The following is a 25,468-nucleotide window of genomic DNA, read 5'->3' on the forward strand; positions in this document are numbered from 1 at the left end:
CAAATAATAGGTTAAAAGGAAAAAAAAAGTGAATTTGTGAGGAATGAACGTCAAATGTTTAGTCATTGAGCCAGCAAGAAGTGTTCGAGGATGAGCTCAAGAGATATGAGATGTGGCTGAAAATACCACAGGTGGATCAAGTTGCAGGGGCCAGTTTAATGTGCTTTTTTTCCATTCTCAAACCAATCCAATACATCTTAAAGTTGAATATTAAACAAATAACATCCTCCGGCTTAGCATTTGTGAAATACTGTACTGTAGGTTGCATAAGATCCAAGGGTTAAAAAGTCAGTTAGACACCTTGGACAAATAAAGAGTTTACCCGTTTCACCCTATTCTGTTCAGTCAAAGAAACTGCAGCGCATGCACTCTAAAATAAAAAAATGTAATCGAACCTCAAATGACTTAACCATAGAAGATAACTATATAATTACATGTTAGCTTAAGAACATACAAGGTAACATGTAATTATAAAGTCTGTCTTTGTATTATAATAAAACAAACAGCCGCAAATGATCACCGAGTTGGACATTGGACATCTCTCCTCAGGAAATGTTTCAAATTGTTGTCATTGTAGTACCCTGGCACCCTGGTCTATTGTATGTCCAAGTCTGCCCTTGACCAATTCACTCGCTGTGTAGCTCTGGGTGAGTCAGTAGTTCCATCTAAAGATGCACTAAAAAAAAAACAAAAAAAAAAAAACAATGTACTTGACATGCTTTTAATTTCAGAACTGGCACCAAAGCAAGTTAGAGTCAATGCTGTTTGGTATGTTCAATGACCTCATGTTCATCCAAATCCCTGCAGGGGACACTTTTCAAACCGTGATGTGTTTTATTTCCGCAGCCCTGGTGTGATCGTCACAAACATTTTCAAGAGAGCAGGACTGGATGCGAAGGAGACTGCTGTGGTAAAGCAACATTGACACTTGCCTGTCCCGTGCTTTAACAGACCCAAGGATCCTTCAAGGTCGAACAATTTGGCGTAGAAGCAATATCAAAATTAGATTTATCTAGTGTTACTTCATTTTAGATTTATTATTCTGTGTTTAACCTCTTGTACGTATGACAGTCGTTTTGATATTATAGCAGTTTGGAAGTCAATCAGTGTCACGGAACCCATTGGGGAGGGGGGGCGTTCCACTCTATATTCTGACCTCAGCTATAGCCTGGTGTGCATGGACACAACTTTAAATCAATAGTTTTTTTTGAATGGTCTCTTTTGTTTTGTCCTTTTAGTTCCTTGAAAAGTCCAAGCAGACTCACGCACTTGGCCGACCGGGTGAAGTGGACGAGGTGGCGCACAGCATCGCCTTCCTGGCATCGGACGCTGCTAGTTTCATTACCGGAGTCAGCCTCTCCATCGATGGGGGCCGCCATGCTATGAGTCCATGTGAAATCTAACCATGAGAGTTTATAATTAGATATAGTCGTACATTTGGGATTTTGCATTATAAATGATCAATTCAATTCTGTATGGGTACCAAATGTTTTGGCAAGCGTGATTATTGTATATGGATGACTGTGAGAAGAATGTTCAGGTATTTTTTTTCTTTATTCTTAAAGCATCATTTCGTTTTTTCATATCAAATGATATTTAATTGTAATCATGCTGCACATCCAGTTAATATAATAATAATAATAATAATAATAATAATAATAATATAACACCACAAACATTTTATTTGCATGTGTACCTCACAGTTAGCTTTAGCCAAAAAGAATTATGACCAATAAGAAAGCAAAACGTTTCTTATTTCACTTGTATATTTTTATTCATTCAAAAAAAGTTAAATAAAAATGTCACATGGTATGTTTTAAAGTTTTTTAATCACCATCTTTTTAAAATTAATAATACCGTCATTTTGATTCGTATGCAGCGATGCACAATATTGTTTGATGAGAACTCGTAATTTGTATCGTTTCTGACGTCACTTCTGTTGAACCAATCACAGGTCTAGCTTGGGCCCCACCCGGAAATCTCTGCTTGTGGCTCTGCTTATGAGTTACACGAGAACACGTCAGTGGAATTTTTCAGGTTGATTTTTTTAAACGCAAATGGCATCAGGTGACGCATATAAAGTAAGTTACGCTTCGCTTCTCCCTCTTGTTATATCCAAGGGACATGGACTTTACTCTAACATGGAAGAATAGAATAGATTTTATTTCATTCTTGGAGAAAAACAATGAAACTCAGCTCTATAACTCTGATGAAATTGGTGTTTTGTTTTTTTCCCCCCGAATAGGACTCTTAAAAGAAACGTGAGCATCCTCTTGTTCCTGACTACTTGTATTCAGTTCTTAGTTATTCACATTCAAAACGATATAAATTAGTGGTATTACAATATGACGCCTCTGTCATGTGGTTTCTGTGTTGCTTTTAGGGTCGTCCCAAAAATGTGGAATTCTCATTTGCAAGTTATGGATGGCCTTAGACAAGTTCAAAGAAAAAAAAAAGAAATACTGCTTCATAAATGTCTGTGTTTTTATTTGGTCAAATTATGTCAGCACTGATCATCATCATCATCGTCTATGTTATTTTCTGGACCATACTTTATGAATTCTGTATGACTAAAAGTTGAGAAATTAAAGTCTTCAAACACTGATCGCCAGAACCCTCCATATCACTGTCTGTTATGTACTCGTCCGTGTTGTGGACTGGGAAGGAGTAGTCCTCAACCGTTCAAAGGGATGAAACAGTTTTGGTCACACTGCACCAATTCAATGACCATAGTGCTGCTCTTTCTGGGGTGCTCACCTTGGCCACAGTATAAGACAGACAGACAGACAGACAAACTGGTCATTGAGATATTTCTACTCTCAGTTCATCAGTATGACACCCTTACTCATCATTCTTCATTGAGGATAAAGAATGTACTGTATTACTGTCAGTGCTGTTATGTTGTCTGGCTAAATGTCCATCCATCCATCCATCCATCCATTTTCCGATCCACTTTATCCTCACAAGGGGTGTGAGGGGGTGCTGGAGTAAACATATTAATGTTATCTTTTTTTTTTTTTTTTTTTATAGCCGTGTCATGTCTCTTTCAGGTGTCTTCCCTGAAGGGAAAAGTGACCCTGATCACGGGTGCCAGTTCAGGTATCGGTGCAGGTACGGCCGTCTTGTTTGCTAAATTGGGAGCTGCGCTGGCTCTCAATGGCAGAGATGTGGAGAGTCTGAAGAAAGTGGCCAAAGAGTGCGCAGAGTATGCTGGAGGAACTGAGGTATAGATGTGTACAAATACGGATGCCACTTGTTAAAAGTCTTTAAGCGTAGTTTCCTTCTACTCATGTTTGGAGCAGCCCTTGCTTGTGCCCGGCGACCTGACAGACGAGGACACAGTGAGGAGGACGGTGGAGGAAGTTGTCGCGCACTTTGGCCGGCTGGACGTCCTGGTGAACAGCGCCGGTATCCTGGCCTTAGGCGGCATCGAGACGTCAGACCTGGCGACGTACGACAGGGTCATGAACATCAATGTCAGGTGAGCGTCGTCGTGGAGACGCACTCATGCTGGTTACACTGTGAGTACTCGGTGATACTTGCTTTCTAGATCTGTGTACCACCTGACCCAGCTCTGTGTGCCTCACCTGATCAAGACCAAAGGCTCCATCGTCAACGTGTCCAGCGTCAATGGACAGAGATCGGTACAGATATTCATAAAATTGTCATCGTTATGAATTCAATGGCCACTTGATTCGTCACACGATCTCATGAGATAATTCATTCACACACACACATACACTGCATGCATAGACACAATACATATTGATGGTGTTCCAATTGAAGTGTCCAAAGAGCATGAAAATAACTATACAGGTTAAAAGCATCTGGTACAATCTTTGCAGTCTGTTGTCATTGTAGTTCCCTGGTGTTCTGGCCTATTGTATGTCCAAGTCGGCCATTGACCAATTCACTCGCTGTGTCGCACTGGGTGAGTCAGCAGTTTTATCTTACAATGCTCTTTTCATTCAAAAAAAAAAGAAAAAAAGAGGAATCATGGAAGTGCTTTTCATTTCAGAACTAGCGTCGAAGCAAGTTCGAGTCAACTCCGTGTGGTATGTTTCATGACCTTGTGGCCTTCCAAAGTGCTCCAGGGGACACTTTTTGATCCATTGTGTGTTTTAATTCCACAGTCCCGGTGTGATCGTGACAGAAGTGCACAAGAGGGCAGGACTGAATGAGGAGCAATATGCAAAGGTACAAACACGAGCATGTATATGTAACTTTTTACAGTTATATTGTACACACATGGACAAAAGAAGGAAGGTGCAGGAGGAGTGAGCACGTGAGGGAGAGACAAGGTACCTTTTTGTTTTTTTTTCCCTTCTGGGTTTTGCTTTATTTTTCCTGCTCTCAAACAAGCTTTCAAAGAGTTTTCTCAGCCCATCCCCAACAGCATTTACTTGCATCAAATTGCACAGGAATAATTATGGAAAAAAAGAGCAACAAAAAAAAAAAAAAACTCAATTTACATTTATGTTGATGACGATGAATTCACTTGACATTATTTCCCATGGGAAATATCCATTTGAAATGAGGACAATTTGGAAGTCAAATAACATGTTACCAGTTTATTTTAACTGTCTGGGCTCAAGTTGCCTCGGTGGCCAGGTGTGTTTGGGATTTATCTACATGCCAGTGAACCTGGAACGGTGGGCGCCCTCTAGTGGTACACAAAAGAATCTGTGCAGTTCAGTTGCATTTCACTTGGTAAGTTCAATACATTTACGTGTTCTTGAAGAGATGTTTGTTTGTAAACACTGATTTGATTCCGTTTGTATGCAAATGCAAAACGTTAATATATTATTGATCATGATGGCAGTACTTGGAGATATACCGGTATGTATCTTTGTAGGTGGTACATGGTGTGGTTCTTGTTTTCTTTTTTTCATCCTTTTAGTTCCTAGAAAAGTGCAAGCAGACTCACGCGCTCGGCCGACCGGGCGAAGTGGACGAGGTGGCCCACAGCATCGCCTTCCTGGCATCGGATGCCGCCACTTTCATCACCGGAGTCAACCTCCCCATCGACGGGGGCCGCCATGCTATGTGCCCACGATAAACTTTGACGGTAGAAGGTAGAATTAGTAGATAAGAAAGTACCTCACAGATAATTTTCACAAGTATGAGTTGAGTTTTTCCACATTGAACCGAACAACTTCACGGTGCTAAATATAAAAAATGATCACGGTAGCTTGACAAAATAAAATTTATTGAACAAAATGTGGCCGGCGTGCATATTTTGTGTTGTATTCCCATTGAGTACAGGATAGTTGCAGCACCAGGTTCGGTACACTTGCACAGTCTAACGTGAAGTCATTCTCAATTTTCGTTGTATTTTTCAAAAAGGTGTATTGAATTGTCATTCCATTCAGTCGAGCAATTAGACAATGGCATTTAAAAAAAAAAGATAAATCGTCGACATCAGAGTGTTTCCTAACATTTTAAGTTCACAATTTACAATAACTCAAGTCTTGATTGAGACAAATGAATCACAAATAAGTGCGTACATTTTGATTCGCCAGTTTGAGAAAAACGTCACGAATGTGACAAATTTTCACAGCACCCAAAACGAATGAGAGCGAAACATTTGCTTTTTCAAAGATGACACCGTTCCGTTTGAATCGGATTTTGATCAGCACCGTGTTTTTTAAGTTGTCCTTTGCCAGTGACGTCGCACCGCGCTGCGTTTCACCGAGCGCAGTGGAGAATGTTCCTTTTCTCATTAGATTGCGCAAGTGTCCCTAATGTGTCCAGTGAGAGCACCCAAATCAGGACCACTCAGACGTGCCGAACGAGGTAGTATCTTCTCACGTGCTTGTGCGAAGACATCCGAATGAGTGATATGATGCGCGCAGTCACAGCTATTGCACTTTATATCACAATATACAGCACATACACAGTTATAAATAATACATTAGCGCATTTATAAATGGACCTTCATTATTTCTGTACAATCAGAGTTTGATAGCGCCAAAACAATGAAATGTTCTTATCGTTTTCCTTCCATCCAGGGCAATTCAAAGCTTGCGGCAAGTCACTGGAGAAGAAAGGCTTTTATTCCAAAGGCGGATCAGTGCCAGAAGTCTTATATGTTCCCGCCTCTGTTTCTGCAGTCCAAGCATAGTTTCAGGAGCATAATCAGGGTTCCTTGCAGTCCGCAACTGTCCGTCGGGTCACCCCACTCAGGAGGTCGAGGGAGGGCTGGCCTTTACTGAGGTTTTATAAGAAGCAAACGGGTCCAACCTCAAGGTGATAACGTGATCCAGGTTCTGTGGTCGGCAAGTTGGATATTTCCACGATGGGGAGTAAATTGGGCTCCTGAGTCTGAAACACAAAGTGGGTCTGACGCCAGCGGCCGTCCTTGATCTGGGAACATTGTGTCAAAAAATAGATTCCGTCACGGTCCAGTGAAAAGCATTTGCCTCCGTATTTCTGCAAAGGTTTTGGTTTGATCTAAAAATTGCTTTTCCGGAAATGCGTTACAAGTTAAAGATGAAATGACAGCCGATGATCTGCATTCAAAATATAGAAATGGCGACAGTTGGACTAATTTCTGCGATGGAGTATGGAACAAGACTACAGTTTTCTGTTGGGGTTTCAGTTCCCTAAATCGCTTTCTTTGTTCCTCCCGGTCAAGTTTATTTTAGTTGTGTAGATGGTATACATCTGCTCAAGGGGGTAAACTCTCCATAGTCTTCCACACTCGGCCGATATGTCTGATACTAAGTATTAGCAGCTAAGGAGGCCGATAACTGATACTTAAAACCAATATTTATTTTCAGTAAAAGGGAAAATATCAGCCCAATATTATTATTCGTGTAGCTCAATTCAGACTTTTACATGTTTGACTTGAACGCCGTCAGCACAGAGAGTGGAGTGTGCACATACCCAGCAGTCGTCTCTGGGCACAAGTGGTTCCAGAAGATCGCCTGCTCGGATCTTCTCCCCTGTCCAGGTCTTGAAGCTCACGGCCTGGCTGTAGTGCTGCAAGGAAGGTCCCGCTGCCCAAACAGGCGTGTTAAAGCAGTGGACCGTGATGTGTTGCACAGCCTCGCTACTCAAAAGGTGGATGAAGTTCATCTGGATGCGACCGACCCCCATCTCCACCTGGAAGGTAAATCAGCATTCTCTTCCCAGATTCTGCGACAGTTTGAGCCAGGAAAAAAAAACACCCTGCCATGCATTAACTTTTAGGCACGCATTTGCTGATCCAACCTTGGAGACGGTGACGGGTTTCAAGCATGTCTGTCCTCCAGCAGTGAAGTTGCATGTGACCTCGATGGTGTCAGCATCGCAGCCCAGGTTTGGATCGATCCAGTAAGTGCCTGGAAAAGCAGCAGCAGATTGTTTCTGCAAAAAAAACAAAACAAAACTATGCACCAGCGTAAGCATCTGTCCGGCTATTTGGGACCCTACCGTCGTACATCCTTTGCTCGCAGTTGTAGAGGTCTCGGCAGATGCGAGCTGGATTGTTGCGCTTCCCTAGTGGGTTCTTTAGACTGTGGATTAGAGAGCTGAGATGCTCCAGAGTCCTGAAGATCTCCGTTCCCTGGTCCAGCATGGGAAGGTCCATATTGTGGTAATTCAGCTTTGAACAGACGACAACATTTGTCATTTTGAGTTCATGTTTGCGGGAACATAAGAATTTTCAGTTCTGCTTCATGTGTTTTGCAAAACCAGATTTGTTGACAAAGATACACTCGTATATCTGAAAGACACAAGAGGACGTTGACCCATATGTCACATTCCAAAAAAGGGGATGGAAAGTTTGGGGGTTCAAACCAGAGCCCAGTGGTTCACCTCACTCACACGATAGAACAGTAAACCTTTTGCTTCCCTGAGTCAAGATTTCAGTGCTGGCTCAGCAAAGTGTTCCTAGATTAATTTTTTGTCTTTTTTTTTTTATAGGGTAAAGGAGACCATATTTGGTCACTTTAGTTGAAATTGGCCTACTTACAAAATCAAATCTGAACCATGATGTGCATGTGTTAAACACATTGGGAAAGTATTTCAGAGACATAACACATGAGAAGTTGGCAATTACAATACAAGTGGTCGATGAAATATTAATTGTCGACAACCATTCTACTGCCCGGTTTCTGCCTTTTATTACTTTGTTACTTATTTGCCTCAACGTTTTCATTACATCTCCACTGCACTTTAATATTGGAGGTTACCAGCCTCGGATGATTGAATTGTGTTCAGCACCTGAGGGAAATACCGTTTTCGAGATGCATCACCCGAATCGAAGATCATATTTTATTTAAGCCTTCTGGAATGCATGCTCGCTCACATGATTTTATTATAAAATTTGTGATGTTGCTTCTGCGGCAGATTGGGCAAAGAGGCAGTTTTGAGATTCGGGCTGTGTGCGATACTTTGTCCGAGTGGAGTTGCCGTACAACTGCCGTTCCATTTTTTTGGGTGGACGTAAAGGTTGTTCAACCGTGTGATTTATAGCAACCAATAAATGAAGAAAGGTGACGATGATAATGGAGTTATTAAAATTCATTGTCATGTATCGGAAGTCGTGCGATGTCATGATAATGATGCGTAACAAAGTTGCAAAAGCTGCATCGTATAATATAATAATGTGATACGTTTAAAATGTCAATTGTCCATTTATTTCAATGAGTTCCCTATAAAAGGTTCAAACCTCACAGGCTTAAGTGTCAGTCAGAACTCACCTCTGGCCTGAGTGGATTATGCGAATCAATGATGACTTGAAAAGTTGCACCAAGTGCCTCGTTCCTCTACAGAAATAAAACAAAGACGTCAGGCAAAGCGCACATAGTTTGAGGCTTAACCTGAATTCACCAGAAAAAGAAATACACACAAGAGAAAGGGTAGAACCGGTGCGACCCTAGGGAAAACAAAAAGGCGATCTTATTACCAAACGTCCAATAAGTTATGCACGTAAACTATGAAGAGTGAAGTGAACTTACTGGAGGCCCCGGTGGGCCACGAGGACCGGGAGATCCCTGAAGAAAAAAAAAAAAAAATCCTGTTAACATGTTCAGCTTTAAAATATTGTTTTTTTTTTTCAGAGGTTGCTTGGACTGAAACGATTTATTATTCCTTACCCTTGGTCCTGGCAAGCCCTGTTAAGGATGAAATAGATCAATACTTGACGGCAGACAATTCCAGAACAATAGAATGAGGATGGAGGTTGAAACATTTTTGCGCCGCCTGTTTAACAAACATCTGCTCAACCCTTTTTTTCAAATCACTTCTGTGAGATTACTCCCTTCTCGTCGTAAGCGCATTTTTTAGGTGTGAAGCATATCAATAAAGCGATTAAATGGATCGATCGGTATGAAGCAGAATTTCATTAGCGCAAAGTGTCACTGTGGATATTGCAACAGTGGTGCACAAGAGGAAAGTGCCAAAGGGCGTTAGAGACCGCCGTGTGTGTGTGTGTGTGTGTGTGTGTGTGTGTGTGTGTGTGTGTGTGTGTGTGTGTGTGTGTGTGTGTGTGTAGCCTCCACGCTAAGCATGCCAGCCAGCACTCAGTTCAGACAGAAAGGGATTTGTCAAAAGTTTGTCACGCACCACGTCCCCCCGACTTCCTTTGTCACCTTGTAGTCCCTTGATGAGAGAGAAAGCAGGGGGGTCACTCCAAGGACCATAAAACTGTCAAGTCAGGATGTGTCATACAGGTACGTACAGGATGGCCGTTGGGGCCGATGATGCCAACGGGGCCCAGAGCTCCGTCCGTACCCTGGAAAGCAAGGACGCATTTGAGTGATTGCGAGCAGCGGGGCCCAACCGCCGGACCGCGAAACGGTTGCCGGCCCCGGTGCAGCGGTCTCGCCTCATTGGCACGTGATACCTTCGGCCCGCTCTCCAGACATGAGCAATCAACCCACGCAACAGTGGTTAAATTCATGTCACGGTTGGCTTGAGGGGTCAATCGATCATGTCACGAGGATGATGTAATACTAAGGCGGCTGTTGTTGAGCGACCTTCTCGGACGCGACATTATTGTAGCAACAGAGATAACTCAATACCCCACAAAATTATGATAGAAATGATCCAGGGTTCTATCGTACGGTAGATACGGTTATATCACGCTTCGATATCTATCGTAATATCACGCAGCGCTACACGGAGTTGTATTTTGGGTTCAAATCAAGGCAGAATATCCAGACGTACTTACCATCAGTCCTCTTGGTCCTTTTGGTCCCTGTATCCCCGCTGGGCCCATGTCTCCTTGGGGTCCCTGGGGAGAGAGACCAATTCTTTACATTCATGGACTCACACATAATGAAAGCAAAATGCAGAGTTGACTCGTTAGTACCGGAGCAGAACATCTCAAGAAGAAAGCAAATCGTGGAATGTCAACGTTTGAGACATTTCAAAATACTGGATGGATTTTGATGGAATCCTACCTTAGGTCCAAAGAGACCTAGCACCCCTGCAAATCCTTGTTCACCAATGTCCCCCTGAAATATTAAAGAATGGGTCGTACAATTATTTAAAACATTGTGCCAAAATAGGCTGTGATGCTAAATGACGTGCAGTATTTATACGTACTGGTTGCCCTTTGGAGCCCTTCAGTCCTTGGTTTCCCATCAATCCCTCACTGCCAACGATTCCCCTAATTCCTGAGGGTCCAGTTTGGCCCGGAAGACCCCTTTCACCCTAAAGCACACGAATATGACATCCGGTAAACGTGCCCCACAAACACACTGGTACCAGCCGTGAGATATCACCGTTTTCGCCAATAAGATCAGTCTTACTTTTGATCCAAAAGAACCTTGAGATCCAGGGAGACCCGTCTCACCATTTTTACCCTGTGGCCCAGGTTTCCCCATGAGGCCTAATCCTCCATCTTCTCCCTGCTCCCCCTGAATGCAAAGATAGGAATGATGAACCGTAGTTGAAGTTATTAACCCATTCATCAAACAGCCTGCCTTACTTTGGCGCCTTTGCTTCCATCTGTTCCGGGCAATCCATCCATTCCATGAAGCCCTTCCAGACCCTCCCTTCCTGTAACACCTCGTGGGCCAGGGGAGCCCTCTGGACCCTTGTCAAAAACAATAAATACAATATAATACAACTCATCTTTATTTATAACACTCAAGGAAGTTACATGGAAGTCAGTCGATGTTGTACACATTTTGAGCGCAAGTACTTTTGTGCCGCGAGTGTTTCAGTTTCGCAGAAATGACCACCGGTAGTCGTGCGGATGGATCGGCAAAATGCTAGCTTCTGATAGGCCGTGCTGTGCTGTTACAGCTTTTATTTTGGTAGGTTTTTACTCCCCCCACCATGATTTCGAATGCTACATTAGCTTATCACACTAGCCACTGACTGGTTAGCGGCCATCTTCTACCATTTGGCGTTACTCACAGCATTCGTATATCACTGAATAAAAACTTGGCTGTGAATAGCCATTCCAAAATGTTTATTTACCTGATTTATAGAATGAAACCACTGTTCAGATGTTAACTGTCAGGAAAGCAAAAATACTTGCATCAAAGTCACCGTTATACTTGCTATCACAGTGATTTAAGATAGCTCGAGAGATTATTCTGTGGTTCTTGATAAATCAGTCAAAAGGTTCTAAAATGGCTGGCAGTCAACAGTTACGATGAACTAAGATGGCTGGCATAGATTGAGTAATGTGCCTGAAAATAAGCCTACAACCATTTAAAAATGGTTTCCCACGTCATGTCTGGGCCTCTGGATATTCCGTTTTATACCCCCGTGATATTTATTGCCCTTCCTCTATTGTGAAGTTTGTGTTTGAAGACTTCCAACAACTTCAATCATTGTCTGTACGGTTACTGAAGGTCTTATATTGTTGCCAGTTATCTCACCGGTGGTCCTTTGCTCCCAGATGTTCCTCTCGGCCCAGATTTTCCTTTCTGACCCTGGATCACAGAGAGTTAACGTTGTGTAACTCCAATGTGAGTGCACGGTAGACTTTTAGAATCGAGCAACACACAGCGCCTGCAGTCATCTACATTACACTGAGTTAAGTCCTTACTTGTTCACCTTTGGATCCTTTCAGTCCTTGTTGCCCTCCGGGCCCCGGATGTCCCTGAAATGACCATTACGGTTTGAAAAAAGGAACGTCAAAGCTTTGGTGTGGCTTTAAATCAAACCGACGGCATACTTACAGGAAGTCCTTGGGCGCCGGCTTTACCTCTCTCTCCATCAAGACCTACTGGACCCTGCAAAATGTCATACATGACACTATGCAGAGCTTAAAATCGTCAGGCTTCATAAGTGGTGGGGGAATGTAGTCATCTTAAATTCACTTACATCGTGTCCGGGGTCACCTGATTCTCCTCTATCACCTCTGTTACCAGGAGGGCCCTGCCATGGGGCGCATAGAGGAAAAAAAACAACCTCAAATGCGGTACGGTCAGCTGACCCTCAGAGAACATAAAGTAGATGGCGACGTCCCCTACGCCTCCAAACAAACCAGCGACATATCACAACGGGTCCGACACTAAAATATTCATCGCTGCACATGGTCTTAAAATCGCAGCCCCTCAGACAAGCCGTCTCGAACACCGGGATGGTGTGAAGCTGTCTGCTTGGCTCGCCTCTCTCACCATAGGAACGTGTTCCCTTTAACACGCAGCCGTCGTGAGATCAGCAGGATCAGAACGAGCTGCTGTGCCTTCCCTTTAGCTCCTCTTTGAAAACGTCAATCACACCGATGCACAATTTGGAGTCTTCTCTGAGCCTAACATGCATGTTTTGGGAATGTGGGATGATGCCCCGATACACAGAGGAAAGACCCCACGCCAAAGCTCAGATTTGAACCCCCGACCTCCGAACTAAAGCGGGCGTTAATACAGTTCACATCTCATGGCTAAATCGCCGAGCAGCGGTAACCAAAGAAGAAAAAAACTCACTCTGTCACCTTGGCGACCTTGGGGTCCTTCTATCTTGCTGTCCTCCCCTTGCACACCCTAAAAAGCAACAGGAAAATCATCAAAAACAAAAAAAGGAATTGAGAATTACCCCTTAGGCGAGCATGGCAAATGTTTCTACACGCAAATGCCGTAATCGTCGTGTCCACGTCACAGGACAGGTGCTTTCCAAGTGTTAGAATGCACAAGGATGAGTCAGTGTCTCGCTTTCTCTGGAACTCGAAAACACTAATTGAACAATAACAGTCGCGGGAGGGATTTTATCCGTCATGTGTTCTACATGTGTCAAACGAAAGGATTTTTTAAAAATGATGACAAAATTGAGAAAATAATTAGGAATGGTGAAAGGCCGTGGCGAAATGAGAAATATAAAGAGTGACTGGGACAGTCGTTTAAGTATGATTTGTTTCACATCGGCTGCACGTTTTGGTTGGGGGAGGCAATCAAGTTCACATGTGACCGTATGATTTTGATTAGTCAACAAGCATTGCTATTATTTTCTGACAACAATACAACTGCGCACATCCAGATGGCTCAAAGCGTTTTAATCTGGTTTGTGTTGTGCTGCATCCTGTCCAGTGTACAGAAATGTTTGTATTGCTTCAATCGTGACTAAAAGTGTCCATTTACTCGGCGGATTGCACACTTGAACGCTAACAAGTGAATTCGATGTGCCCTACTTTCGACCAATCGAAGGGCTACCTTAACCGACAAACGTTAGGCACTGTAATGTGTAATGAGTGCGGAACGAATCGTGTCCCAATGTACCTTTTCACCTTTTGGTCCTGGTGGTCCTTGTGAGCCGTGCAGTCCTTTGTGACCCTACAACAAGAGGAGTACTCCGTTACTCGGACAAAGCTAACCTTTTACCACTCAGTACTCCTCTGTTGTCATGAATTGAACAAGTTAGAAAAAAAAAAAGCCTTAGGCATAGGCTGGCCACAATAAAAGACCACTGAAATGTCCAGTCTCACTGTATTGGTGGTGAAGGGACCAGTCAATTTCTGATGTGACCGACATTTTGGTCACCTCGGCAAAGCTGAAGTGCTCACTGCCAATGGAACAAATTTCAACCAAATTCAAGGTAAGAACGGAACAAAGTTCAATCTGATCAGAAAAAATCTGGTTAAAAAAACTGCACGATGAACCATATCAGGTAATTTCAATTTATTTGCAATTGACACCAAACACCCCTCAAAAATAAAATTACATTTCAATGGTATATCCCCATAACACAAAAAAAGTTACACAAGTAAATTAAATATGTGTGTTTTTCTAATTTTCTGGAGTTGTACTGTAATTTTAATGGGTGCCCTCTAAAGGGTTAATCACATTTCTCAAACTGTCTTTTACACAGTCTGGGTCAGATTCAGTTTTGTTTAATTTTGGGGTACAAACACACTATTTTGTCTGTTCCCTTAAAAAAAAAAAAAAAAAATCTTTCACAATCTTGAGTTGGATTTTTCCACCTGGAATATCTTTAAAATGATACCCAGTCTGTAAACCTGCCATTCAAATGAGATCATTAACAACACTTGAAATATGAAAGTTGCATTTTGTTCACCATACATTGTATAGATGATTGGAATTATGCATTAATAAGGTTGCTTCTTGCAAACTGTGGTCAATACATATAAGTGCAGAATACCCAGTGACGTGAAAGAAAAAAACGTTTTTTGGTGCTATGTTGAAAACTATTTAACGGTCAAATGGATCAGGTAATTCTATAAGGTCACAGATGGAAGGCCCGGAATGATTCATCCCCCTTGAGTGTTGTGACTGTGACATCCACAAAGCAGAACAATGTATCTTCAGTGGCTACCAGCAGTAATAGAAATCTAACAAAATCCCACTCTGGGTGATTGTTTTATCACCTTACTGGAGAGGATTTCCTTTAAAAAAAAAAAAAATGCTATTCCACACCTCATAGCCTGGAATTCCCGGCTCTCCCAGCTGTCCCATTCTTCCAGGAGCACCCTGGGGAAATAAATCCACATTTAGTCCACGTTAAACCAAAATCCAATTAAGTCTGTCAGTCCAAAAGAGGCTTGAAAAGCGAGCGGATGTTTTACCACTGGACCTATCGTTCCTCTCGCTCCCTTCAGTCCGACAAATCCTGGCGCTCCCTGCTCGCCCATTGGCCCGCTTTCACCCAGGTGACCTTGGTGTCCTTTGGTGCCCTGGCGAGAGGCAGTCAATAAGCAGGTATGTAGCGGGGGTGAAAACCCCAGTGACTTCAGTGACAATTTCCAATTTACGATCGGAGAGCATCCCCAAGAAGGTATCTCTTTATCAAGAAGTGTTCAATCACTACTACAGGGACAGCAAATCGACTTGAAGGGGAAAGTGACGGGTGGACAAACCTTATCTCCTGCTTTTCCTCCTTCGCCAATTTTGCCTGGTTTACCCTCCTGACCCTTTTTTAAAGTAGAATGATTTTAAGTGGACAAAAACAAGACATCTTATTTATCAAGAGAATCCAATAGACACTTACCCTCACTCCCGACAGTCCAGGCGGCCCAGAAGGTCCATCTTCTCCTTTCTGGCCTATTTCACCCTTGTCTCCCATGGCACCCTCTGCGCCGGCATCCCCTTTCTCACCCTGAAGAGACATCATTGTAGCAGTGGAAGAATTTATATCGATTTATGTGGCGGAGGAGGATAGTTATCCTCAAGCTGATCAAAACAAACAAGCAGAGTCGAGGAAAATTACTCAAACAGAAATGCCAATAAACAGCAAATATCCGTCACATTTTATCTTCAATATCCAGAGGACATGAAATTTTCCTGGGTATCATTGTTTACGTTATATTAACATCGCAAAATGTAATAAAGTAGAATGAAGGTTGGCTAGTTGGTTGGTATGGTCGTTAGTTAGCTAGCTAGATAGTTACAGAGTTAATGTTATTTATTTTATTTATTAATTGGTTAGTTTGCCGATTAGCTTGACAGGAAGCAGAGTTGGCTAAGTGGGCACGGCTGGGTAAGAAGGTGTGTATGCTAGTTTCCAAATTAATTGCTTCATATGTAGATTTTTAATCAGCTGAATTCGTCGTTTTGTAAAATGGCTTGATAGATAGTTACTGGGGTAGCTTTTTTGCATCGTCTCTCGAGGGGTCAGAAAAGTCACTACATTGGCAACACTTGGTGTGCAGTTAGCTAAGTATTTCATTTGTTAGTTTACTATTTCATTTCTTTGTTAATTATCTAGGTTGTGACTTATCAAGCTAGGTGGTCCATTGGAGTTTCTTTGTAACACAAGTCATATTTGTCAGGAGTCACTTTTTGAAAACAGTCACTCGAGGTGTCAGAAAAATCAATAAATAGCGTCCATGTCGCAAAATTGGCATTACTTGGGTAGGTAGTGAGTTAGTTGGCTAGCTCGTTAATTAGGAAAGTATTTTCTTCATTTTGTTGGTTGGCTAGTTAGCAAGTGTTTTCTTCATTCTTATGAAGGCACATGCTGCTGAATACAGAAAGTTCTGCTCGCCACAATGTGGTCGACAATTCGGACCTTCCATGATTAGTTTTTAACTTTAGTTAAGAGGCAAATGTCTATGCTATACAGAGTGATGTTGTTGCTACTTTGTTGTTTGTGTGACACCTACTTAGTAGTCTTTTAATACCTTTTGGGAGGGTTGACGGAGCGACACACGGCTGCAAAGAGACAGTCAAAACGTGCTGACTTTCCATTTGTCTTTCACCAGAATGGAAGAACGAGGCGATACAAGGAGCTCATTTTTTTTTCCTCCCAAGAGTGAACAGCTAATGCTCGTGAAGCGATACAAGAGGCAGATTTTTTTTCCTCCCAAGAGTGAACAGCTAATGCTCGCAAATCCCTGGTGAGCTGCTGCTTTCTATCCAAAAGCTACACAGTGGATTTAATGTACACTGTTTAACTCTCTTGGTTGACAAAAATATGTTGTATAGACCATGGAGCCAAAATGAATCTCGTAATTCTGTTTGTTTGACTTGGTTTCATTTGGCAACAATTTCTCCCCCTCCAATGCTTTCCAGCCATGATAGCTTTTAAAAGAGTCACATTGTCTGTATCTGCCTCAGTGCAAGTCCAAGAGCTCACTCGTACGTCTGCCTCGCCTTAATGACGACGAACGACAAGATTCAACTGGATTTGAACTCATTTGGATCTGTTTCACGTATTTGGTTCTGTTTCACGTCTTTCTTGGACTGAATGAACCCATGCTGAAAATGTTGAGTTAGGTTTGGGGATCAATATAAACACTTATGTTCCATCATTCCTTTTATGCTTTACCTTAACTCCATCAGGTCCACTCGGTCCAGCCTCACCATCGATGCCATGCTCACCCTTAGGGGGGGGGAAAAAAATCTTCATGAATGTAACTACTACAAACTACATACACCCACATTTTCACACGACAGCGCTGTATAGACGATACTCACTCTCTGGCCAATCAAGCCCTGCTCTCCTATGTTGCCGGATGGACCAAGGTCACCCTGTGAATGAATGATCATCCTTCAGCAAATCGTAAGTTCTAAAGACGTCGGATATCATTAGACTGTGTGGGTGTACCTAATAAAGTGGCATATATGTACCTTGTCCCCAGGCTCACCAGACAGTCCTCCATCTCCAGCCTTCCCCGGTAAGCCCTGTACAGAAACACAAAGCAACTTTCAATCATCAGCACACGTTCCGAAGCCAGTTGTGTGATCAGACTCACCAAGGGTCCCATCTCCCCCGTCGGCCCACCCGTTCCTGGAGGCCCAGCTGCTCCCTACACACACACACAAAGGTAGGCCATGAATGTGAAGGTTTGACAACCTCAAAAAATGACAGCAAAGGAGGGAAATAAATGTGTGAAAATAAATGAGATGGCGTGTGTGGGCCGGAGGAGCCAAATTAAATCTGCAATGGAAAGTGCTTTGAAAATCGCGCACCAGAGTCTTTGTAAGTGATGGAGACGAGCCTGTTGCCGTGGCAACGCTGTCAGGACGACAGTAAAACTGTCTCGGCAGGTATAGGATGTCGTGACTCATCGTCTCACTACTTGTCTAAATGGCGTCTATGAGACTCAGGTGCAAGAAAAGGATTATTCTGCTCGGCGTTTTCCTGTCGCAATTCTTTACAGTTTGTTTCCACAGCAGAGGGGGAGAAAAAGGTGATTTCACAGCTACGTGTTTGTTTATATGTCATACATTCCAGGATAGCGGCAATATAACTGGGCAAACTGTCAAAAGTTAAGTGAGTGTTAACATACGGTCGGTGGGAATTTCGACACTTGTGTGAGAGTTACAAAGTGACTCATTTGCCTTTAAATAATATATGTGCGGTTCACAAAGGTTTTATGACATGTTACTAAGGCATATTATCTTGGAAACAAAGAAATGTAAAGGAAAAAAAAGGCAGACTGATGACAGTTGATGAAAATATGACTCACGGCATCCCCAGCAAGTCCTTTGTCCCCTGGAGGGCCAGAGTGCCCTTGTATCCCCTAAAATAAGGCACCATACTATTAACTAATTTTAAAAAAAAAGTTCTGCAGTAATTAATACCAGGTAAGAATGGTCACGTACCGGAAATCCATTCGGTCCCGCTTCACCGGGCTCGCCAAGCTTTCCCTGCAGCACAATGAGGCAAAATAAGTGCACCTGTCGGCGATGTTTTTAATTATGCATTTAATTTCCTATCTGTATGTGTACTATAATTCAGGAGTTGGAAAATTCCTAACATTTTTTAACCGTCATTCAGGCTCAAAATAGCCAATTACCATGTGTGTCATGGCCTTGTCTGTGAAATGTAACAAACTACCTTTTGTATTTTGTACAAAGTAACATACAAAAAATATATATCAACGGCAACAGTATTTCTTTTTTTAATTTTTGAAAAATGTTTATTTTCATACACTGTACCTCATGGCCAGGGATGCCTGTCTTTCCTGGCGGACCATCAGGGCCCTGCAAAGAACAGATTCAGGTGATTTTTTTTTCCTCCCTCCCCAAAAATCAAACCGTCGCAGCGAGCCAAGTGCTAACAACTTGTATTTTACTTCTCCAACAAAGAGCTTTCCTGAATAAAGTTCTTCAGATGTTAAGAATAATCAATGACAGGAAAAAAAAACCTGATGAAAAAAAAAGCTATTTTGTTTTTACTTTTGCAAGATTTTCTTTGTCTCTACGGACAAGATGTTTATGTAAGTGGAGCAATTCTGATGTGTCCAGTTCGAGAGCCACACTCTCCGAATGGAGTTTGAAAGGCAAAAATAAGAGCATCAGCAAAGAAACAAACACATGAAACTGAAATTTCAAGAATGTTGGACAATTGTTCAGGTGCTCACATTTAGTCCAGCAGGACCATCTTCCCCGACGATGCCATCAGGACCCCTCGGACCCTCAAGAAAAGAAAGGAAAAAGGTTATTTTTTAAAAATCCTTCCTAAACATTGTGAGAAAAATGACGACTTCTACGTTCGCTGGCTAGTGCGGTTTCAAACACGGAGTAATTGAAGTAAGAGCAATTTATCCTCATTCTAGACGCCCCCACGAAGTCGAACCCTGGAGACAGACTTTTTTTTTAATTAACAATTTTGCCCATATTAGAGACTCTCAAATGAATTTTGTGTTTATTTTCTAAATCTACAATCTAGTGCATGGCGCCATCTTTCCATGATGGGGATTTGTTGTACGTTGGCACCTTTGAAGTGTGAAACGTCACCATCGATTCATTGCCCATAAATATCGCATTGGTATTGTAACACTGTTGTAAAGCAACCAGCTGGCAAGAAGCTTTTCTTCCCCCAGCTGCAGTTCAGCACAAGTTTGATAAACTTTGCGGCCATCGTGCTGCTCCAAAGCGTAGTGCAATTTACACTGTCCATGGTAAGTTCAGCGGAAGGCCTGCTACGACCACCGCTGATGGAAACGTCAAACTCCTGGAGCAGGCGAGCGCCGCTCTAGAAATCATCATCACCAAACGCTTGATTCAGTGGACGCTTCAGAGACTGATGAAGCTTTACCTTTAGCAACTTCAGGCTGTCGAGCGTCATAATCTTCCATTTTAAGCGAGAAACTTGCCACGGAGATCAACGGATGTGCTTTGAATTCGAGCGGTGCGATGACCATAAAGTTTCGGAAAGTGGCGCTGAGCCACAGTCGAGGGCAGAAATTGTCTTGCGTCAAGTGGCTAGCCATGGGCAATATGCGAACAGAAAGTACGAAGCCTAAGTTGTCAAATGCTGATGGCTCACGAACCTCTGAAGTCAAAGACACGAGACTCAGAAAACATCACTCTTCATGCATACAACAGCTGAAAAGCAAAGAAACAAGTCGCATGCAGACAAGCAGTGGCCTCTTCAAATGGCCTTTCTATCGCTGAAAATGGGAAACTTTTAATGAGGATTTTCATCAGGCAGCGTATTAAGGAGATGGGTGTTTTAATTCTATTTTCCAGGGACTGGATGTAATTTTCAACGATTATGGTGATCAGATATTGCATTTGTGATGTCAGGGGAGGATTGTTAAACTCATTTCCAAAATGAAATGCCTTCATTATCCGCGCTCGTGTTCAATTGTTCATCCAGTGCGGCCGTCTCATTCGATCAGCTGAATGACGGCAAAGGCAATAAACTTTGCACTCAACCGCCTCTCCTTTCCACACCACGTGTTTCTGACAGTATATCACTGACCCGGTTCCTTTACGGAGGAGAGTCGTGAGTATGTTTTGGCAGGCACAATATCAATGTCCCGTGACATGCGTGAATCTCCGATTTTATTGCAGATTTGCAATATATCTGCAAAAGCTATGTCAACGGGGTTTTTTTCCAAGCCAAAGTAAGTTACTTACCTCAATGCCTTTGGGTCCTCTGGTGCCACCTGATCCCCGTGAGCCAGTAGGGCCCTAAAAATAGCAATATCCAGGAGATATATAGTCAATACTGAAATTGGCTGGCAATCAGTACAAGATGTACCCCAAATTTATCAAGGATAAGCTCCAGCTCTCATCTCAAAAATCACACACATGCATGCCATGGGCTGCGCTATCGTAATCGAAACGCAAACCCATTGAACTAATTCGACGTATCTCAAACCCATCAATGGTTTTGAGCACTGGTGTCAAACTCAAGGCCCAGCGGCCAGATCCGGCCCCTGACATCATTTTATGTGGCCCGCGAAAGCAAATCAAAGATGCTTGCCAAAATCTCGACCAAAATTTCAAATTCTCATTTGTAATGAATAAGAATGATACTGTAAGCATTTTCTTGTTACCAAACCCCTCATTACATTAACTTAAACTACAGGTGACTAAACCGTTATTCTTGACTTCTTTTATGGTTTCAGTCATAACGACCCTCTCAGGGAAACTGTAACTCAAATCAGGCCCGCGACAAAAATGAGTTTGACACCCCTAAGGGAAACTGTAACTCAAATCAGGCCCGGGACAGTTTGACACCCCTGGTTTTGAGGATCAAGGTGGGGCTGACTTACTGGGATCCCTTCTGCCCCAGGGGTTTTGAGGACCAATGTGGGGCTGACTTACTGGGATCCCTTCTGCCCCAGGAGGGCCAGTCTCTCCGGGTATTCCAGTGTGACCCTGAAAGAACAAAGTGAAACTGCAGCGACTCACGAACAACATGTCGGACATCAAAATTAAAGGGGTTCAATCTGCCGGGCTGAATGAATATCATCACACTCGCTTTCACCCTTTCAGGCACAGCACTTACTACAGTGGACAGCTTATCATGTTATCAGGTTACAGGGCGCATGAAAGGTTCAAGCCGCACGTAGCTAACAAAGGACTGAGTGCCCTCGGGACAAGACTCCAAGACTTACTCCTTACCATCGGCCCCGATTCTCCCGGTGGTCCGGGAGTGCCCATTTTCCCACGATCACCCTGTGGAAGGGCACGTCATAATTTTAACGTACAGTTACATTACATTGAAGTCAGGCAAATACTTTACTGTTTTGTTTTTCTGTCCCAAATGATGGACAGCAAACTGATCCAAATTAAGACCGGCTAGCAAAATATGTAATGAATAAAGAAAAAAAAACAAGCAAACCATTTCTCCCGCAAGGCCCGTCGCGCCAGTCATCCCGATGAATCCAGGCAAACCCTGACGGAGTAAAAGAAAAGAACACTCCGTATCACTTCTTTTGTTCCTCACACGAACATCCCAGCTTTGCAAAGTAAACGGAGACGTGCTGATGTTCACCGGGAGAAAAGCAATTTTACCCTCTCGCCAAGATTCCCGACCTCTCCGGTTATCCCGATCTCACCCTACAGAATGTAAAGTATGTCAAATTTGTGAGCGCGTTCAAGGAAAATGTATACATATGCTGATCATGAGGGCATTAGAGCAAAAAAGAAGCCGGGAGATAGTTCCGTTTGCGTATGCTCTGTCCTTCTGACCTTGACTCCGTCCAGGCCTGTAAGTCCAGGGAATCCTTGCCTCCCCGGCCTGCCCTGAACACAAAGTCAAAGTGACACAGAGAATGTGCTGTGGAATGAGAAAACACTCAGCACGCGTCCACTCGAGTGGACGTTGTAGGTTGATTTGGTTACCATCGCGTGGCAAAATACATTTGAATCTTGAATCTAAAACAGAGCCTCAGAGCCTTGGACATTTCTATTTCAACTCAATGTGAAGGCAATGTTTGCAAGTTATTTTACTCCCACGGTGCTAAAATCCATCTGGTCTTTGTCAGCCGTGCCTCATTTTGGTGAAACTAAAGACATCGCAGTTGGTTTGCATTGCAAGTTCGGCTCACGACTGATTGGTTGACTGAAAACAGGCAACGGAAGATGACAGAGTAGTGCAGTTCGAGTAAAATGGGAAGAAACCAATAAGAGACACACAATGAGTCACGACTGAGAAGTCGACACTGTTCCCGTATCACTTATTGGTGTAAATTGTTCGTACTACCCTTTTGTTCCAACGTAAATCTGATCAGGATTGACTCACTACTTCAAAGGATAAGCGACATCAAAAATTGGGTCAACTTATTGTGATTGGTTTCGTCCAGGCTGCCCTCACCTCAATTCCTGCTGGCCCAGCTGGCCCGATTGGCCCCTCATCACCCTGTTGAACATAAAGTATCAAAACCGAGCGGAAGACACGGTCATCTATTCTTGATCAACCGAGTGGGTGTTTCTCACATTGAGTCCAGGTGTTCCTTGTGGACCAGGAAACCCTCGGGCGCCTTGCCTACCCTGGGATCGACAACACCAAAAATCAACTTTGGCCACATTTTAGACATCGTTTGTTGATATTTACACGATACCGACCTTTGGCCCCTCTGGACCATTTTGACCCGGCGGGCCGATATCTCCCGGGAAACCCTAGAATGATCCCCGTGAAGCCAAATCGACGCTATTACACTATTATTCGTGATTTTATCCCATGATACGTTCATGTTGCTTTGTTCAAAACATGACGGAAACTCGTCCTACCTCGAGGCCAGGAGGGCCGGCCGAACCGTCTGGGCCTTTATCACCGGGTTGACCCTAAAAAGTATGAAGATAATCACTAAAGACATCGTAACAGTCTGACCCAAAAGCAAGTGGATCCGACCCATGAACAGTATATACTCCGGTAGACCCGCCCAGTACGGTAAATGTCACTCTACCCCACTCTAAAGGTATACGTTGCACATTTGAATAGATCAAGTCATTTAAATGACAGAGACCAGACCAGCCTCCAAGGTATGATGACTCCTGTGTGGCGCATCAGCACAGAAAGTGGCCTTGGCGGATACATTTAACTCTCTGCGTACATTTTTGTCAGCAAAATAAAACAAAAACCTCCCAGACTATGTTGTAAAATTAGGTCAGACTTATACCAGCACTGCATGTAAAAGTATTTTTCCTACAACATATGCTTTAGTTATTACCGGTAGTTTGTCATTGGCAAAGCACCGCCATTCACCAAGTGTTCAGAAATCAACGCAGCGAGAAAACGATGCACCCTTCAGTTTTTGACGAGGAAGTGTTACCAAACTAAGGGATTCACCTGTGGTCCTGGATTTCCAGACGGTCCTGGTGTACCAGATGCCCCGTGGACGCCCTGTGAAAGTACAAGTTTCGCGGAAACAAGGCTACCATTAACTCTCTTGGAACATGTTGACACTAAGAAAAGGATTGAGTGAATCGAACCACGAACTAAGCGGGGCTTAAATTGGGCAAGCTTACCTTGTCCCCTTTGAAACCCGCCTCTCCTGGTTCCCCTGGCAAACCGACGTCCCCCTGAGAAGCAAAACATACACGACACAAACGACAGCAACCGTTAAAAACAACTCGAAGCACAGCGAAAGACTTGTTTTAGTCATCCGACCCAAGATCAATGTAGGATTTCAAGCCTGTTTCACGCGCAATTATAGAGTTTACGTTTTTTTTTTAATAGCCTGCCAAAATGTCCGATGGGAACGGGATTTCAAGCCTGTTTCACGCACGATTATAGAGTTTACATTTTTTTTAATAGCCTGCCAAAATGTCCGATGGGAACCGTGGTTTCACTTCAGAGCTAGCCACGGTCTGTCAATCAATTCAAAGTGACCTTCGACCACAACGCACCACAACTAGCGCTTTAAGGGGCAGTTTCTCGCCACAACCCGCATAACTCTTCACTGCCAAATATGCTGTATACATTACAGAGCATAAATCACAGCCACTGTAAAACTAGTTGCAAACAACCAGATAACGGTGATTCGACAACACTTCAGGTACCACGTGATCATTTTGTGGCTGCAAAGCAATAGGGGTACATGCTGAAACTCTGTGGAAGTCATCAAAGGTGTCAAAGCCATCTGTTTGTACCGATCTTACTTTAACGAAACATTTTACGACCGATAAAAGCAATCCGGCCGCAGTGTCCAACACACCAAACAACACGGCTAATACATAATCGCGTAACTACGGTTGTTTGGCAAACTAGGCCGGTTTAAAGGATTTTGAAGACGAATAGTCTGAGAAGTACATGTGCAGATCACCTGATCACCTTTCAGTCCAGGTTCACCGGTGTTTCCCGGCACTCCCTTGGAAGCAAAAAGACAAATGGCTAAGAAATAACAAGCCAAAGTGTGCTCCTTCCACATCTCATCACCACGGAGACTCGGTGCAGTGTTTACCTTGAGTCCCGGAGGTCCCGGTAAACCCATCATGCCAGCAGGACCCATCTCGCCCTTTACAAACAACGCACACAAAAGACAGATAAGGAAACCCCGCAGTTCAAATCTCAAAGTGTCAAACTGTCTGCTAGGCCAGTTGAAATACTTACGAGAAGACCAGGAACTCCGTGTGGGCCAGGAGCTCCAAAGTCGCCCTTAAACACAAAAGGGAAGGACGAAATTTGACCCAAGGTTATGCAAGTTAATCCAGTGCATTTCTGCGCAGGTGTTTTGTTTCGGTTGAGCCCGCTGCTGCCTGAGCACTTGGCGCGCGACACACAGAGACTTCTGTTGTCCTGGTGATCAACCCGGCGCTCGCATGCCATGTCCACATCCTCTCCCAACTCGGCGGAGGGATGGATGACAAGCGGCCCAGCGTGGCCTTCCCGTCACCTCCTCCGGTTGTCCAACAGGAGATGAAAGCAGCCAAACGTGACCGAC

The 25,468-nt window shown here is 43.4% G+C and overlaps 2 protein-coding genes and 2 long non-coding RNA genes across 9 annotated transcripts in view; 3 read left to right on the forward strand and 1 right to left on the reverse strand.

Moving 5' to 3' along the window:
- The first annotated feature begins 1,219 nt into the window (after nt 1-1,219).
- LOC109525238 (3-oxoacyl-[acyl-carrier-protein] reductase FabG-like) lies at nt 1,220-5,394 on the forward strand. Of its 2 annotated transcripts, none has more exons than XM_019885584.1 (8): nt 1,220-2,081; nt 3,051-3,224; nt 3,300-3,481; nt 3,551-3,644; nt 3,862-3,931; nt 4,019-4,055; nt 4,134-4,197; nt 4,901-5,394. In XM_019885584.1, exons 1-8 carry the CDS (start codon nt 2,058-2,060, stop codon nt 5,057-5,059), a joined length of 804 nt encoding a protein of 267 aa, XP_019741143.1. In that variant the 5' UTR covers nt 1,220-2,057; the 3' UTR covers nt 5,060-5,394. The 2 variants fall into 2 exon arrangements, with proteins under 2 accessions (XP_019741143.1, XP_019741144.1); XM_019885585.1 differs by having other exon boundaries at nt 3,303-3,481.
- Nucleotides 5,394-25,468, reverse strand: part of LOC109525235 (collagen alpha-1(XXVII) chain B-like) — a 50,719-nt gene continuing 30,644 nt past the window's right edge. Inside the window, exons 14-61 of one of the 4 annotated variants that reach the window (XM_019885572.1) lie at nt 25,138-25,182; nt 24,989-25,042; nt 24,851-24,895; nt 24,054-24,107; nt 23,875-23,928; nt 23,316-23,369; nt 23,151-23,204; nt 23,022-23,075; nt 22,900-22,944; nt 22,275-22,328; nt 22,098-22,142; nt 21,925-21,978; nt 21,705-21,758; nt 21,405-21,458; nt 20,712-20,765; nt 19,208-19,261; nt 18,783-18,827; nt 18,447-18,491; nt 18,311-18,364; nt 17,594-17,647; nt 17,469-17,522; nt 17,316-17,369; nt 17,167-17,220; nt 15,388-15,495; nt 15,257-15,310; nt 14,966-15,073; nt 14,817-14,870; nt 13,662-13,715; nt 12,876-12,932; nt 12,274-12,327; nt 12,129-12,182; nt 11,996-12,049; nt 11,826-11,879; nt 10,922-11,029; nt 10,743-10,850; nt 10,537-10,644; nt 10,392-10,445; nt 10,160-10,222; nt 9,668-9,721; nt 9,553-9,588; nt 9,084-9,101; nt 8,946-8,981; nt 8,837-8,863; nt 8,688-8,753; nt 7,417-7,588; nt 7,216-7,325; nt 6,889-7,107; nt 5,394-6,366 (exon numbers count right to left, since the gene is read on the reverse strand). In XM_019885572.1, coding sequence (XP_019741131.1) covers nt 6,220-6,366; nt 6,889-7,107; nt 7,216-7,325; nt 7,417-7,588; nt 8,688-8,753; nt 8,837-8,863; nt 8,946-8,981; nt 9,084-9,101; nt 9,553-9,588; nt 9,668-9,721; nt 10,160-10,222; nt 10,392-10,445; nt 10,537-10,644; nt 10,743-10,850; nt 10,922-11,029; nt 11,826-11,879; nt 11,996-12,049; nt 12,129-12,182; nt 12,274-12,327; nt 12,876-12,932; nt 13,662-13,715; nt 14,817-14,870; nt 14,966-15,073; nt 15,257-15,310; nt 15,388-15,495; nt 17,167-17,220; nt 17,316-17,369; nt 17,469-17,522; nt 17,594-17,647; nt 18,311-18,364; nt 18,447-18,491; nt 18,783-18,827; nt 19,208-19,261; nt 20,712-20,765; nt 21,405-21,458; nt 21,705-21,758; nt 21,925-21,978; nt 22,098-22,142; nt 22,275-22,328; nt 22,900-22,944; nt 23,022-23,075; nt 23,151-23,204; nt 23,316-23,369; nt 23,875-23,928; nt 24,054-24,107; nt 24,851-24,895; nt 24,989-25,042; nt 25,138-25,182 — 3,165 coding nt within the window. In that variant the 3' untranslated portion in view covers nt 5,394-6,219. The other 3 variants (XM_019885574.1, XR_002170099.1, XM_019885575.1) reach the window with 3 other exon arrangements.
- LOC109525240 (uncharacterized) lies at nt 7,001-16,666 on the forward strand. The gene is made up of 3 exons (XR_002170103.1): nt 7,001-7,114; nt 7,195-7,317; nt 16,601-16,666. It is a non-coding gene; the product is annotated as an uncharacterized LOC109525240 (long non-coding RNA).
- LOC109525239 (uncharacterized) overlaps nt 16,670-25,468 on the forward strand; it is a 42,055-nt gene continuing 33,256 nt past the window's right edge. For both annotated transcript variants that reach the window (XR_002170100.1, XR_002170101.1), the window contains exons 1-4: nt 16,670-16,735; nt 17,480-17,515; nt 17,588-17,665; nt 18,794-18,846. This is a non-coding gene — a long non-coding RNA (uncharacterized LOC109525239). The remainder of the gene's footprint in view (nt 16,736-17,479; nt 17,516-17,587; nt 17,666-18,793; nt 18,847-25,468) is intronic.

The sequence above is a fragment of the Hippocampus comes genome, unplaced genomic scaffold (genome assembly GCF_001891065.2).
Source record: "Hippocampus comes isolate QL1 unplaced genomic scaffold, H_comes_QL1_v1.1 scaffold78, whole genome shotgun sequence".
NCBI lineage: Eukaryota > Metazoa > Chordata > Actinopteri > Syngnathiformes > Syngnathidae > Hippocampus > Hippocampus comes.